This window comes from Agelaius tricolor, unplaced genomic scaffold, assembly GCF_023055355.1.
Source record: "Agelaius tricolor isolate 1412-34295 unplaced genomic scaffold, bAgeTri1.0.p SCAF_165, whole genome shotgun sequence".
Lineage (NCBI taxonomy): Eukaryota > Metazoa > Chordata > Aves > Passeriformes > Icteridae > Agelaius > Agelaius tricolor.
This window is the reverse complement of record NW_027269425.1, coordinates 493-17,227: the sequence shown is the minus strand read 5'-3', so window position 1 is coordinate 17,227 and position 16,735 is coordinate 493. Positions and strand designations below refer to the sequence as shown.

At 47.2% G+C, this 16,735-nt stretch overlaps 1 protein-coding gene across 1 annotated transcript; it reads right to left on the bottom strand.

Annotated features, from left to right (window-relative positions):
- Positions 1-610: 610 nt before the first annotated feature.
- On the bottom strand, positions 611-16,488 carry LOC139587009 (cyclic AMP-dependent transcription factor ATF-6 beta-like; the record flags this gene model as incomplete). Its single annotated transcript, XM_071420817.1, has 9 exons — positions 611-2,220; positions 3,629-3,713; positions 4,606-4,711; positions 5,895-5,959; positions 7,115-7,214; positions 8,783-8,929; positions 13,308-13,387; positions 13,956-14,135; positions 16,341-16,488. Coding segments are annotated over 9 exons (1,078 nt in total), but the record flags the coding sequence as incomplete, so codon positions are not given.
- Positions 16,489-16,735: the final 247 nt, after the last annotated feature.

Below are 16,735 nucleotides of genomic sequence, written 5' to 3'. Positions count from 1 at the left end.
GGGACGCCAAAAAAGGAGATTTAAGAAGGATTGGAAACCCCATGGAGGAAATTTGAGAGGTTTTGGGGGTGTTGAGGCCTCCTGGGAGGAAATTTAGGGCGTTTTGGGGGTCTCTCACCCATTAGGTGAGAGCCCCCCTCCCAAAAAAAACCCAAAAACCAAAAAATTGCTCTCAAAACCCCAAAATCCCCCCAAATTCCCCTTAAAAATAACACCCAAAATTGAATCAAAGCTGCTGCTCCCCCGGCCGACGCTGAGTGTGGCTTCGAAATGAGGGAAAAAAGCCGAAAATAAAAAAAAAAACTCCTCCCAAAATCCCCCTAAAATTCTGGAAAATTTCCTCAAAAATTTTCCAAAAAATTCTCCAAAATTTCCCCCCAAAAAACTCGTGAGGAATGCCCGAAATATGTCACCAAAAATCCTCCCAGAAAGTTCCTAAGAAACTCCCTAAAAATTCCAATGAACTCCCTCCCAAAATTCACCAAAAATTCCCCTCAAAGTTCACCACAAAAATCAACAAAAAACCCCCCCAAAAATGGCCCAAAATCCCCAAATTTCCCCCCAAAATCCCCAGATTTTCTCAGCCCCGCCCCCACAGACAGACTCCAGGTGGATTTTTGGGGATTTTCCCCCATTTTTTATTGATTTGGGTAAAAAACGCCGCGGGGGGAAGGGCAGGGACCGAAAAAGGCGCCGCCCCTTTAAGAGGAGGCGTGGCCTCAGAATTAACCACGCCCGTACAAGGAAAAAGGGGCGGGGCTTTACAATAGGCGTGACCAGGTTCGAGTCCCTTGAGGGGCGTGGCCTCGAACGCACTGATTTGAATGAAGGGGCGTGGCCTGATGCAAAGTGGGCGGAGTTTGAAAGCTTGATATTAATAAACTTTTTAAAAGGATGGGTGTGGCTTAATTATGCAAATCATTAGAGGGGTGTGGCTCTATACCAAGCTTTTTTTGCAGGGGGTGTGGCGTAAAACAACCCATGTGACTTGGGGGTGTGGCTTAAACCATATGGTTTCAAAGGGGCGTGGCTTAAATTTTCAATACCAAATCGTGAGACTTGGCGTCAAAATTTGCATATTTCAAAGAGGGCGTGGCCTCAGAATATGCACATTTCAAAGGGGGCGTGTCCTCAGAGTATGCATATTTTAAAAGGGGTGTGGACTCAAAACACGTGAGTGTAAAGGGGGCGTGGCTTAAACTATCAATCCCATCAAAAGGGCGTGGCCTCAAATTTTACATATTTCCAAGGGGGCGTGGCCTCAGAATGCGCACATTTCCATAGGGGTGCGACCTCAAAATACGCACATCTAAAAGGGGGCGTGGCCTCAATCGTGTGCGTTTAAAGGGGGCGTGGCTTAAACTATCAATCCCAACAAGGGGGCGTGGCCTCCAAATACACATATTTTAAAGGGGGCGTGGCCTAAACCCCATCCTTCTTAGGGGGCGTGGCTTAAACTCAATCCCGCCAAGGGGGCGTAGCCTCAGAATATGCACATTTCCAAGGGGGTGTGGCCTCCATCGGGTGAGTTTAAAGGGGGCGTGGCCTCAGCATATTAACATTTTCAAGGGGGTGTGGCCTCAAACACGTGAGTGTAAAAGGGGCGTGGTTTAAACTCAATCCCCCCATGGGGGGCGTGGCCTCAACAACCACATCTCACAAAGTGGGCGTGTCTTTTTCCCCGGAAGTGGGCGTGTCTCAGCCGCCGTCTCCTCCCAGGCTGATTGGGCGGGGTCTGCGGGGTGGGCGTGGCTCTGTGAGGGGGCGTGACCTTGATAATGGGCGTGGCTTAAACTCAATCCCGTCAAGGGGGCGCGGCTTCAACCTGCGCGTCTCACAAAGTGGGCGTGTCTTTTCCCCCGGAAGTGGGCGTGTCTCAGCCGCCGTCTCCCCCCAAGCTGATTGGGCGGGGTCTGCGGGTGGGCGTGGCTCTGTGAGGGGGCATGACCTTGATAATGGGCGTGGCTTAAACTCAATCCCGTCAAGGGGGCGCGGCTTCAACCTGCGCATCTCACAAAGTGGGCGTGTCTTTTTCCCCGGAAGTGGGCGTGTCTCAGCCGCCGTCTCCCCCCAAGCTGATTGGGCGGGGTCTGCGGGTGGGCGTGGCTCGGTGAGGGGGCGTGTCCCGGCGGGGGGGCGTGGCCCGGCGCACGTGGATGACGCGCGTGTCCAGGACCTCGCAGTCCACCTGCATCATGGGCTGGGCCCCGCCCAGGGACTCTGGGGTTGGGGCGAAAACACCAAAAAATGAGCAAATTTGGGATTTTCAGAAATGAACAAATTTCGGCGTTTTCTAGAATTCGGGATTTTCAAAATTCGCAATTTTCTAAAATTAGGATTTTCAGAAATTTGCAAATTTGGGGGTTTCTAAAATTGGGAGTTTCTAAAATTGATATTTTCAAAATTCACAAATTTGGATTTTTCTAAAATTGGGATTTTCAAAATTCGCAATTTTCTAAAATTGGGATTTCCAGAAATTCGCAAATTTGGGATTTTCAAAATTCACAAATTTGGAGTTTCCTAAAATGGGGATTTTCAAAATTCGCAATTTTCTAAAATTGGGATTTTCAGAAATTCGCAAATTTCAAGTTTCCTAAAATTGGGATTTTCAAAAATGAACAAATTTGGGATTTTCAAAATTCAAAAATTGGGATTTTCTAGAATTGGGATTTTCAAAATTCGCGATTTTCTAAAATCTGGGATTTTCCAAAATTTGTAAATTTGGAGTTTTCTAAAATTGGGATTTCCAAAATTCGCAATTTTCTAAAATTAGGATTTTTTCAAAATTTGCAATTTTCTAAAATTGGGATTTTCCGAAATTTGTAAATTTGGAGTTTCTTAAAATTGGGATTTTCAGAAATTCGCAATTTTCTAAAATTGGGAATTTTAAAAAATGAACAAATTTGGAGTTTTCTAAAATCGGGATTTTCTAAAATTGAAATTTTCAAAATTCACAAATTTGGAGTTTTCTAGAATTGGGAATTTTCAAAATTCGCAAATTTGGAATTTTCTAGAATTGGGATTTCCAGAAATTGGAGACCCCAAAAATTGGAATTTTCCAAAATCAGATTTTTTTGGGGGTGTTTTAGGGGGATTTTTTGGGGTTTTTTGGAGAATTTTTGGGGTGTTTTAGGGGGAATTTTTTGGGTATTTTTGGGGAGTTTTGGGGGTGTTTTAGGGGATATTTTCAGAGGTTTTTTGGGGGTGTTTTTAGGGGATTTTTGGGGTGGTTTTGGGGGATTTTTGGGGGATTTTGGGGGCGTTTTTTGGGGGATTTTGGGGGCGTTTTTTGGGTGTTTTGGGGGGATTTTGGGGGTGGTTTTGGGGCATTTTTGGGGCGTTTTTTGGGTGGTTTTTTTGGGTAGTTTTTGGGGGATTTTTGGGGAATTTTTGGGGTGTTTTTCAGGGGATTTTGGGGGTGTTTTTTGGGGTGTTCTGGGGGTGTTTTAGGGGGATTTTTGGGGTGGTTTTGGGGGGTTTTTGGGGCATTTTTTGGGTGTTTTTTTGGCTGTTTTGGGGGGATTTTGGGGGTGTTTTTTTGGGTGTTTTAGGGGGATTTTTGGGGTGGTTTTTGGGGGTTTTTGGGGTGGTTTTGGGGGTTTTTGGGGGTTTTTGGGGCTCCCCTCACCGTTCAGAGCCGCCGCCGGCATCACCAGGGACATTTTGGGCCTCGAGGTTTTGTTGTGGCTCCGGGCTGGGAGGAGCAGGTGGTCCTGGAAGCACCAAAAAAGCCCAAATTTACCCCAAAAATCCCCCCAAAATTCCCATGAAAAAACCCCCAGAATCCCATTAAAAACCCTTCCCAAATTAGCCCCAAAATCCCATCAAAACAGCCCCGAAAATTCCTTGAACCCCCCCCAAATTAACCCCAAATTCCCCCCCAAAAAATCCCCAAAAAATCCCAAAAAATTCCCCAAACCCCCAGGCCCAAAATACCCAGAATTTGCCCCAAAACCCCCAAATAAAATCTAAAAAAAATTCCCAAAAAATCCAAATAAAACCCCCAAAAAACCCCGAAAAAATCCCCAAAAAATCCCCAAAAATCCCCAAAAATTCCCCAACCCCCCCAGCCCCAAAATACCCAAAATCTGCCCCAAAACACCAAATAAAATCTAAAAAAAATCTTTAAAAAATCCCCAAAAAATCCAAATAAATCCTCAAAAAAACCCCAAAAAACCCCGAAAAAAATCCTGAAAAAATCCCAAAAAATCCCCAAAAATCCCCCAACCCCCCAGCACCCCAAGCACCCCGAATTTGCCCCAAATAAAATCCGAATAAACCCCCAAAAAATCTTCAAAAAATCCAAATAAAACCCCCAAAAACCCTGAAAAAAATCCCAAAAAAATCCCAAAAAAATCCCGAAAAAATCCCCAAAATTCCCAAACTCCCCCAAAACCCCAAATCCCCAAAAAATAAAAAGAAAAATTTAAAAAAAATCCCCCAAAAATCCTCAAAAAATCTCAAAAAAATCCAAATAAAACCCCCAAAAAACCCCGAAAAAAATCCCAAAAAAATCCCAAAAAATCCCCCAAAATCCCCCAACCCCCCCAGGCCCCCAAGCACCCCGAATTTGCCCAAAAAGCCCCGAATTTGCCCCAAAAACACCTTCTGGAAGGACACCACATAGAAAGTGTCGTCCCTGCGCTCCAGCGCCGCCAGCAGCCCCGAGGGGGCGGGGCCTCGCAACGGCTGCAGCGGCCACGGGGGAGGCCTGGGGGAAATGGGGGAAATTTGGGGGATTTTGGGAAAATTTGGGGAAAATTGGGGGGATTTGGGGGTTTAGGGGGAAATTCGGGGAAAATTTGGGGGAAATTCGGGGGTTTTAGAGCAGATTTTGGGGGAAATTTGGGGAAAATTTGGGGGAAATTTGGGGGTTTTAAGGACATTTTGGGGGGATTTTGGGGGAAATTTGGGAGGAATTTGGGGGATTTTGGGGGAATTTTGAGGGGAATTTGGGGGTTTAGGGGGGATTTTGGGGGATTTTGAGGGAAATTTGGGGGAATTTGGGGGTTTTGAGGGGGATTTTGAGTGGGATTTTGGGGGAAATTTGGGGGAATTTTGGGGGAAATTTGGGGGAAATTTGTGGGATTTTGAGGGGGATTTTGGGGAAATTTGGGGGATCTGGGAAATTTGGGGAAAACTGGGGATTTAGGGAAGACTTTGGGGGATTTTAAGGGGGATTTTGGGGGAATTTGGGGGGATTTTGAGAGGGATTTGAGAGGGAAATGTTGAGGGATTTGGGGGGGAATTTGGGGGAAATTTGGGGGTTTAGGGGGAATTTTGGGGGAAATTTGGGGGATTTGGGGATTTTGGGGGGATTTGGGGGTTTAGGGGGGATTTTGAGGGGGATTTGGGGATTTTGGGGGGATTTGGGGGAATTTGGGGGGAAATTTGGGGGAATTTTGAGGGGGATTTGGGGGTTTAGGGGGGAATTTGGGGGTTTAGGGGGGATTTTGGGGAAATTTGGGGGAATTCGGGGGAAATTCGGGGGATTTTGAGAGGGAATTTGGGGGGATTTTGAGGGGGATTTTGGGGAGAATTTGGGGGAAATTTGGAGTTTAGGGGAGATTTAGGGGGAATTTCAGGGGAAATTTGGGGAGATTTTCAGGGGTTTAGGGGGGATTTTGAGTGGGATGTGGGGAGATTTTGGGGAAAATTTGGGGGTTTAGGGGAGATTTTGAGGGGGAATTTGGAGAAATTTGGGGGATTTTGAGTGGGATTTGGGGGGAAATTTGGGGAGATTTTGAGGGAATTTTGGGGGGATTTTTGCGGAAAATTTGGGAGAGGTTTGGGGGAGATTTTTGGGGGAGTTTTGAGAGGAGTTTTGGGCGGGATTTGGGGGGAATTTGGGGCATTTTTGGGGGATTTTGGGGTGCCCACATTTGGGCTCTCACCTCTCGGGCCTGGGGGGCGCAGCCGGGAGCAGCCCCGGGCCCTTCCAGGGGGGGGAGCCCTGAAACTGCCCCAAAACGGGGGAAAAGAGGGTCAGGGACCCCAAAAACCCCAAAAAACACCCAAAAAAACCCCAAAAACCACCCAGAAACCCCCAAAAACCTCCCCAAAAACCTCCCCAAAATCCACCCCAAACCTCCCCAAATTCCCCCCAAAACCCCCTTGGGATCCCCTAAACCCCCCCCAAACCTCTCCAAAATTCCCCCAAATTCTCCCCAAATTCTCCGGAAATTCCCCCAAATCCTCCCCAAATCTCCCCCAAATCCTCCAAAATTCTCCCCCAAAATCCCCCTGGAACCCCCTAAATTCCCCCCCCAATCCTCCCCAAATTCCTCAAAATTCTCCCCAAAATCCCCCCCAGACCCCCCCAAAAATGCCCCAAAATTCCCCCAAATCCCCCAATTCCCCCCCAAACCCTCCCAAACTCCCCAAATCCCCCCAAATCCCCCCAAATTCCCCCCCAAAATGCCCCAAATTTTCCCCAAATCCCCCCAAATCCCCCCAAACCCCCCAAACTCCCCAAAATCCCCCAAAATCCCCCAAATTTCCCCCAAATTTTCCCCCGAACGTCCCCAAATTCCCCCCAAATCCCCCAAATCCCCCTAAACTTCCCCAAATCCCCCCAAACTCCCCCAAACCCTCCAAATCCCCCCAAATTCCCACCAAATCCCCCCAAATCCCCCCAAATCCCCCAATTTCCCCCCAAATTCCCCCAAATTTTCCCCAAATTTCCCCAAATCCCCCCAAATCCCCCCGAATACCCCCAAATTCTCCCCAAAATGCCCCCCAGACCCCCCCCAAAAATGCCCCAAAAATCCCCCAAATCCCCCCCAAATCCCCCAAATTCCCCCCCAAATTTCCCCCAAATTCCCCCCAAATCTGCCCCAAAATTCCCCCCAAATCCCCCCAAAAATCCCTCAAATTCCCCCAAATTCCCCAAAATCCCCCCCAAATTCCCCCCAATTCCCCCCAAACTCCCCCAAATTCCCCCCAAAATTCCCCCAAATTCCCCCAAATCTGCCCCAAACTCCCCCAAATCCCCCCAAAATGCCCCAAACTCCCCAAATCCCCCCAAACTTCCCCCAAAATCCCCCAAACCCCCCAAAAATCCCCGAAAATCCCCAAAATTCCCCAAATTCCCCCCAATCCCCCCCTCTCTCACCGGGCGCTGCCTTTGTTGGCTCTGGGGGCTCCCCCCGGGCCCCTCTCGCTCCTTTTGGCTTTGGTGCCTCCGGACCCAACCCCGCAGCTCATGCGCCAGCCTGGCCACCCCAAACACCCCAAAATAGCAAAAAAACGGCACAAAAACCCCCCCAAAATAACCCCAAAATACCAAAACATCCTCCCAAAAATCCCAAAGAAACAGCATAAAAATCCTCCCAAAAATCCTCCCAAAAATCCCCAAAAAACCAGCACAAAAATCCACCCAAAATAACCCCAAAATACCAAAACATCCTCCCAAAAATCCTCCCAAAAATCCTCCCAAAAATCCCAAAGAAACGGCACAAAAATCCTCCCAAAAATCCACCCCAAAACACCCCAAAATAACAAAAAAAACCGCCCAAAAATCCACAAAAAAAGGCCCCAAATTCCCAAAAAAACAGCATAAAAATCCTCCCAAAAATCCTCCCAAAAATCCCCAAAAAACAGCACAAAAATCCACCCAAAATAACAAAAAATCCACCCAAAAATCCCAAAAGAACGGCCCAAAAATCCTCCCAAAAATCCCCAAGAAACGGCACAAAAATCCTCCAAAAATCCACCCAAAATACCAAAAAAATGCCCCAAAAATCCACCCAAAAATCCAAAAGAAACAGCCCAAAAATCCTCCCAAAATAACCCCAAAATGCCAAAAAATCCTTCCAAAAATCCACTCAAAAATCCTCCCAAAAATCCCAAAGAAACGGCCCAAAAATCCTCCCAAAAATCCAAAGGAAACGGCCCAAAAATCCTCCCAAAAATCCCCAAGAAACGGCCCAAAAATCCACCCAAAAACCCACTCAAAATAACCCCAAAATACCAAAACATCCTCCCAAAAATCCTCCCAAAAATCCTCCCAAAAATCCAAAAGAAACGGCCCCAAATAGCCCCAAAAATCCAAAGGAAACGGCCCAAAAATCCACCCAAAACAACCCCAAAAGAACCAAAAAATCCCACCCAAAAATCCACCCAAGAATCCCAAAGAAACGCCCCAAAAATCCTCCCAAAACTCCCAAAGAAACACCCCAAAAATCCACCCAAAACAACCCCAAAATAACCCAAAAATCCCAAAGAAACGGCCCAAAAATCCACCAAAAAATCCCAAAGAAACGGCCCAAAAATCCTCCCAAAGCCTCCCAAAAAAAACCCCAAAATACCAAAAAATCCTCCCAAAAATCCCAAAGAAACGCCCTAAAAAAACCCCAAAATACCAAAGAAATGGCCCAAAAATCCTCCAAAAAATCCACCCAAAACAACCCCAAAATCCCAGAAAAACGCCCCAAAATCCACCCAAAAATCCACCCAAATCCTCCCCAAAAAAACCCCCAAAATTGTCATAAAATCCTCCCAAAATCACCTCCAAAATCCTCCCAAAAAGCCCCAAAAATCCCCCCAAAATCCTGAAAAATCCCCCCCAAAATCCTCCCAAAATTCCTAAAAAAATCCTCAAAAAATTCCCTTAAAATTCCAAAAAAAATCCAAAAAAAATCCCAAAATTCCTAAAAAAATTCGGAAAAAAATCCCCAAATTCCCCAAAATTCCTAAAAAATTTTGAAAAATCCCAAAATGTCCCAAAATGTCCCAAAATTGCCCAAAATATCCCAAAAATCCCCAAAATTCCCGTTCCTACCTCAGGGATTCGCTGCGGTTGAAGCTGCGGCACTCGGGGCTGGGGGCGGGGCCGGGGGCGTGGCCGGGGGCGTGGCCAGGGGCGTGGCCAGGGTTGGGGGCGGGGCCAGGGCTGGGGGCGGGGCCCCACGGGGTCAGCGACGAATTCCTGGGGGGGGGGAGGGGAAAACACAAAAAAATTTGGGAATTTTTCCAAAAAAAAAAACCCAAAAAAATCCAAAAATTCCCCCAAAATTTGGGATTTTTCCCCCCAAAAATTGGAGATTTTTCCAAAATAAATCAAAAAATTTGTCCCAAAATTTGGGATTTTTACCCCCCAAAAATTGGAGATTTTTAAAAATAAAATTCCAAAATTTCAGTAAAAAATTTGGGATTTTTACCCCCAAAAATTGGAGATTTTTCAAAAAACAAAAACCCCAAAAAAATCCAAAAATTCCCCCAAAATTTGGGATTTTTTCCCCCCAAAAATTGGAGATTTTTTGAAAATAAAATTCTAAAATTACCCGAAAAAATTTGGGAATTTGTCCCCAAAAATTGGAGATTTTTTAAAAATAAAATTCTAAAATTACCCGAAAAAATTTGGGAATTTCTCCCCAAAAAATTGGAGATTTTTTAAAAATAAAATTCTAAAATTTCAGTAAAAAATTTGGGATTTTTACCCCAAAAAATTGGAGATTTTTCAAAAAACAACCCCAAAAAATCCAAAATTTGTCCCAAAATTTGGGATTTTTGTCCCCAAAAAATTGGAGATTTAAAAAAAAAAAAATCCAAAAATTGCCACCAAAATTTGGGAATTTCTTCCTCAAAAAATTGGAGATTTTTCAAAAAAAACCCAAAAAATTCCCCCAAAAATTTGGGATTTTTACCCCCCCAAAATTAAAAATTTTTCAAAAAAAACCCCCCAAAAAAATCCAAAATTTGCCCCAAAATTTGGGATTTTTACCCCCCCAAAAATTGGAGAATTTTTGAAAATAAAATTCCAAAAATTTGTCCCAAAATTTGGGATTTTTCCCCCCAAAAAATTGGAGATTTTTTAAAAATAAAATTCTAAAGTTACCCGAAAAAATTTGGGAATTTCTCCCCAAAAAATTGGAGATTTTTTGAAAATAAAATTCCAAAAATTCAGTAAAAAATTTGGGATTTTTACCCCCAAAAATTGATAATTTTTCCAAAAAAAAAAAACCCCCAAAAAAATCCAAAAATTCCCCCAAAATTTGGGATTTTTTTTTCCCCAAAAATTTGGAAATTAAAAAAAAAAAAAATCCAAAAATTTGTCCCAAAATTTGGGATTTTTTCCCCCCAAAAATTGGAGATTTTTCAAAAAAAACCCAAAAAATTTGTCCCAAAATTTGGGATTTTTCTGGGGGAAAATTTTAGGGAATTTTGAGGCAATTTTGGGGAAAATTTGGGGAATTTTTTTTTTAATTTTGGGGGTAAATTTGGGCATTTTTGGGGAATTTTTGGGGGAAATTTGAGGGAATATTTGGGGGAAATTTGGGAATTTTGGGGGAATTTTTTTGAATTTTTTTGGGGGGAATTTTGGGAATTTTTGGGGAATTTTTTTGGGGAAATTTGGGCATTTTGGGGGAATTTTTTCGGAATTTTTGGGGGAAATTTTGTGGAAATTTATTGGAATTTTTGGGGAATTTTTTGGAAATTTTGGGGGAAATTTTGGGGGAAATTTTGGGGGAAATTTGGGCATTTTTGGGGAAAATTTGGGGGAAAATTTTAGGGAATTTTGAGGCAATTTTGGGGGAATTTTTTGGAATTTTTGGGGGAAATTTTGGGTGAAATTTTTTGGAATTTTTTGGGGGAAATTTTGGGTGAAATTTTTGGGGTAAATTGGGGAATTCCAGGGAAATTTTGGGTGAAATTTTGGAAGAATTTTGAGACAATTTGGGGACAATTTTAGGGAATTTTGAGGCAATTTTGGGGGAATTTTTGGGTGAAATTTTGGAAGAATTTTGAGACATTTTTACTGGAAATTTTTGTGGGAATTTTGGGCAAAATTTTGAGACAATTTTGAGGGAAATTGTGTGGAAATTTTGAGGAATTTTTTTGGAATTTTGGGGGAAATTTTGAGGCAATTTTGGGGAAAATTTTGGGGAATTTTGGGAGGAAATTTTGAGGAATTTTTTGGAATTTTTAGGGAAATTTTAGGCAAATTTTTGGGGTAAATTTGGGAATTTTTGGTCGAAGTTTGAGGGAAATTTTGGGGGGAATTTTGAGACAATTTTGGGGGAAATTTTGAGAGAAATTTTCTGGAAATTTTGGGGGAAATTTTGAGGACTTTTTTTAATTTTTGGGGAAATTTTAGGGAATTTTGAGGCAATTTTGGGGGATTTTTTTGGAATTTTTTAGGAAATTTGAGGGAAATTTTGGGGAAATTTTGGAAGAATTTTGAGGCAATTTTGGGGAAAATTTTACGGAATTTTGAGGCAAATTTTGGGGGGAATTTTTTGGAATTTTTGGGGTAAATTTGGGCATTTTTGGGGCATTTTTGGGGTAAATTTGGGCATTTTTGGGGCATTTTTGGGGTAAATTTGGGGCATTTTTGGGTCTCCTTACCTGAAGGGGCCGCGGGGGCGGGGCCCCGGCTCCGGGGGGGGTCCCCAAATCCCGGGGGGGTCCCCAAGGTGGGGGGGGAGGGGCCTCGGCTCCGGCCCCGCCCCCAGGAGGCGCCGCCCCCCCCCGTGGGGGAGGGGCAGGGGCGGGGCCCGGAGCGAAACTGCAAAAAAAAAAAAGAGAAAATTTGGGGTTTTTGGGAAATTTTGGAGATTTTAAATTTGATTTTTGGGAGATTTTAAAGGGTTTTTTAATGGATTTTTTGGGGATTTTTATGGGGATTTTTTGGGATTTTTTTAAGGTTTTTTTGGCGATTTTTTGTGGATTTTTTGGTGGTTTTTTAAGATTTTTCTGGGATTTTTGGGAGATTTTTTTGGGGATTTTTTTGATAATTTTTGGGGTTTTTTTGGGAATTTTTTGTGTATTTTTTGCGGGTTTTTTTTAAACTATTCTGGGGGTTTTGGGAGATTTTTTGGGGATTTTTATGGGGATTTTTTGGGAATTTTTAAAGGTTTTTTTGGCGATTTTTTGTGGATTTTTTGGTGGTTTTTTAAGATTTTTCTGGGATTTTTGGGAGATTTTTTGGGGGATTTTTTTGATAATTTTTGGGGGGTTTTGGAGATTTTTTGTGGATTTTTTGTGGATTTTTTTAAATTTTTCTGGGTTTTTTGGGAGATTTTTTGGGGATTTTTTGTGGATTTTTGGGGAATTTTTTTGATAATTTTTGGGGGTTTTTTGGCGATTCTTTGGGTATTTTTCGTGGATTTTTTTTAATTTTCTGGGATTTTTTTGGAATTTTTATGGAATTTTTGGGGGGATTTTCTGGGATTTTGGGGGGGATTTTCTGGGATTATTGGGCGATTTTTCTGGGATTTTTATGGGATTTTTGGGGGATTTTTGAGGGGAATTTTTTGGGGATTGTTGGGGGCAGTTCTGGGGATTTTTCTGGGATTTTTTGGGCATTATTGGGGGATTTTTTTTGGAATTTTTCTGGGATTTTTTGGGTGATTTTTCTGGAATTTGTTTGGAATTTTTCAGGGATTTTTCTGGGATTTTTGGGGGACTTTTCTGGGATTTTGGGGGGATTTTTCTGGGATTTTTCAGGGGAATTTTTTGGGGATTTTTGGGGGGGATTTTTCGGAGATTTTTCTGGGATTTTTTGGGGATTTTTTTTTTATTTTCCTGGGATTTTTAAAGCTATTTTTAGGGGATTTTTAAGGGGGATTTTTTAAGGTATTTTTAGGGGATTATTTGGGTTTTTGGAAGGATTTTTGAGGGATATTTGGGGGGATTTTTGGGGGGATTTCTGGGATTTTTTGGGCAATTTTTCAGGGATTTTTCGGGGATTTTTGGGGGGATTTTTTGGCGATTTTTCTGGGAGATTTTTCTGGGATTTTTGGGGATTTTTTAAGGTATTTTTGGGGATTTGGGGGGAATTCTGGGGATTATTGGGGGATTTTGAGGGGGATTTTTCTGGGATTTTTGGGGGGGATTTTTCTGGATTGTTGGGGGAATTTTTTGAGGGATTTTTCGGGGGTTTTTCAGGGGATTTTCTGGGATCTATGGGGGATTTTTTGGGGATTATTGGGGGGATTTTTTCTGGGATTTTGGGGAGATTTTTTTGGGATTTTTGGGGGGATTTTTTGGGATTATTGGGGGGGGATTTTTTGGGAATTATTGGGGATATTTTTCGAATTTTTTTGGAATTTTTCTGGGATTTTTGGGTGATTTTTCTGGGATTTTTGGGTGATTTTTCAGGGATTTTTTGGGCAATTTTTGGGGGATTTTTCTGGGATTTTTGGGTGATTTTTCTGGATTTTTTTGGGATTTTTCTGGATTTTTCTGGGATTTTTCTGGAATTTGTTTGGAATTTTTCAGGGATTTTTCTGGGATTTTTGGGGATTTTTGGGGGATTCTTGGGGGGATTTTTGGGATGTTTTTGGGGATGTTTTTGTGCTCACCTGAGCGGTGCCAGGTACCAGGTGAGCAGCAGCAGCGCCCCCAGACACGCCAGCTTCACTGGGGGGAGGGGCGGGGGGCCCTGGGGGGGGCAAAAATAACGGGGGGGGGGAGGGGTCAGGGGAGCAAAGGGGAGCCCAGGGAGCCCCAGGTGTGACCCAGGTGTAACCTGTGAGTATCCCAGGTGTGTCCCAGGTGTGTCCCAGGTGTAACCCAGGTGTATCCCAGGTGTAACCTGTGAGTATCCCAGGTGTGTCCCAGGTGTGTCCCAGGTGTAACCCAGGTGTATCCCAGGTGTAACCTGTGAGTATCCCAGGTGTAACCTGTGAGTATCCCAGGTGTGTCCCAGGTGTAACCCAGGTGTATCCCAGGTGTACCCAGGTGTGTTCCTAATGCCCCCAGGTGTATCCCAGGTGTATCCCAGGTGTAACCGAGGTGTATCTCAGGTTTAACTCAGGTGTATCCCCAGGTGTGTTCCCAATGCCCCCAGGTGTATCCCAGGTGTATCCCAGGTGTACCCAGGTGTACCCCAGGTGTAACTCAGGTGTACCCCAGGTGTAACTCAGGTGTAACCCGTGAGTATCTCAGGTGTATCTCAGGTGTATCTCAGGTGTATCTCCCCTGTCCCAGGTGTATCTCCCCATTCCCACCTGCAGTTCCTGCAGTCTCCTCCTGAGGGCGCCGTTGTCCCTCCTCAGCCGCTCGTTGTCGGCCAGGGCGCGCCTCAGGCTCCTCTCCAGGTGTTCCAGGTATTCCTTGCGCCGCCGCCGGGAGGCGCTGGCGGACTCGCGGTTCTTGAGCATTCGCTGCTGCCGCCGCAGCGCCCGCACCTGCACGGGGGGGCATGGGTGGGCATGGGTGGGTGCAGGGGGGTGCACACGGTGCAGGGGGGGTGCACACAGGTGAGTTCAGGTAGGTTCAGATGGGTCCGGGTGGGTGCAGGTGGGGATAGGGGGGGCTCAGATGGGCACAAGTGAGTTCAGGTGGGTCCACACAGGTGGGGTCAGGTGGGTGCAGGTGGGTCCAAGTGGGTCCACACAGGTGGGTGCAGGTGGGTGCAGGAGGGTTCAGGTGGGTGCAGGTGGGGTCAGTTGGGTGCAGGTGGGCGCAGGTGGGGTGCAGGTGGGTCCAAGTGGGTCCACACAGGTGGGTTCAGGTGCGTTCAGGTGGGTGCAGGTGGGTGCAGGTGCGTTCAGGTGGGCGCAGGTGGGGTCAGTTGGGTGCAGGTGGGTGCAGGTGGGTGCACACAGGTGAGTTCAGGTAGGTTCAGATGGGTGCAGGTGCATTCAGGTGAATCCACACAGGTGGGTGCAGGTGGGGATAGGAGGGCACAGGTGGGTGCAGGGGGGTGCACATGGGGTCAGGGGGGTCCACACAGGTGAGGTCAGGTGGGCGCAGGTGGGTGCAGGTGGGGTGAGGTTGGTTCAGGGGGGTCCACACAGGTGGGTGCAGGTGGGTGCAGGTGGGTGCAGGTGGGTGCACCCAGGTGAGTTCAGATGGGTGCAGGGGGCACAGGAGGGGATAGGGGGGCACAGGGGGGTCCACACAGGGTGAGGTCAGGTGGGTGCAGGGGGGGTTCAGGTGGGGTGAGGTTGGTTCAGGTGGGTCCACAGGTGAGTTCAGGTGGGTGCAGGTGGGTCCACACAGGTGGGTGCAGGGTGGGTTCAGATGGGTGCAGGTGGGCACAGGTGGGGTGCAGGTGGGTCCACACAGGTGGGTGCAGGTGGGTGCAAATGGGTGCACACAGGTGAGTTCAGGTGGGGATAGGGGGGTTCAGGTGGGCACAGGTGGGTGCACACAGGTGGGTGCAGGTGGGGTCAGGTGGGTCCAAGTGGGTCCCACACAGGTGGGTTCAGGTGCGTTCAGGTGGGTGCAGGTGTGGTCAGTTGGGGGCAGGTGGGTGCAGGTGGGTCCAAGTGGGTCCACACAGGTGGGTGCAGGTGCGTTCAGGTGGGCTCAGGTGGGTGCAGGTGGGGTCAGTTGGGGTGCAGGTGGGGTGCAGGTGGGCGCAGGTGGGTGCAGGAGGGGTTCAGGTGGGGATAAGGGGGCTCAGGTGGGCGCAGGGTGGGCGCAGGTGGGGATAAGGGGGCGCAGGTGGGTGCAGGTGGGTGCACACAGGTGAGTTCAGGTAGGTTCAGGTGGGTGCAGATGGGTCCACACAGGTGGGTGCAGGTGGGGATAGGGGGGCACAGGTGGGTGCAGGTGGGTCCACACAGGTGGGTCCAGGTGGGCACAGGTGGGTGCAGGTGGGCACAGGTGAGGTCAGGTGGGTTCAGGTGGGGTCAGATGGGTCCAGGTGGGTCCAAGTGGGTTCAGGGTGGGTGCAGGAGGGGTCAGGTGGGCACAGGTGGGTCCAGGTGGGGTCAGTTCGGTGCAGGTGGGTGCAAGTGGGTCCACACAGGTGGCCACAAATGGGTGCAGGTGAGGTCAGGTGGGTCCACACAGGTGGGCACAGGTGGGGGTCAGGTGGGTGCAGGTGGGCACAGGGGGGGTAAAGGTGGGCACAGGTGGGTGCAAGTGGGTCCACACAGGTGAGGTCAGGTGGGTTCAGGTGGGCACAGGGGGCACAGGTGGGTGCAGGTGGGCGCAGGTGAGTCCAGGTGAGTCCACACAGGTGGGTGCAGGTGGGCACAGGTGGGTGGCAGGGTGGGGTCAGGTGGGTCCAAGTGGGTCCACACAGGTGAGTTCAGGTGGGTTCAAGTGGGTGCAGGTGGGTCCAGGTGGGCACAGGTGGGTGCAGGTGGGTGCAGGTGGGGATAGGGGGGCACAGGAGGCTCCACACAGGTGGGTGCAGGTGGGGGTCAGGTGGGTGCACACAGGTGAGTTCAGGTAGGTTCAGATGGGTGCAGATGGGTCCACACAGGTGGGGGTCAGGTGGGTGCAGGGGGACACAGGTGGGTGCACACAGGGGGGCACAGGTGGGTGCAGGTGAGTTCAGGTGGGCACAGATTTGGTCAGGGGTCACTCAGGGGTCATTCAGGGGTCATTCAGGGTCACTCCGGGGTCCACTCTGGGGTCACTCTGGGGTCACTCACATCTGCCGTGGGCGTGGCCGTGGGCGTGGCGGGGGCGGGGCCAGGGGCGATGGTTTTGGGGGGGTGGCCGGGGGGGGGGTGGGGCAGGCACAGGGAGCCCCCCCGGGAGGAGCAGCTCGGCCGGGGGAGAGCAGCAGCGTGCAGGGCACTGGAAATGCACCAAAATCACCTGAAATCAACCCAAAATCCACCTGGAATCAACCCCAAAACCATCCCAAAACCATCCCCAAAAAAACCCCAAAAATTCCCGTTCAAAAAACCCCAAAAATTCCTGAAAAATCCACCCCAAAATCACCTGAAATCAACACCAAAATCACCTGAAATCAACCCAAAACCGACTCCAAAAATCGTCCCAAAAAACCCCAAAAATTTCCGAAAAATCCACCCCAAAAACC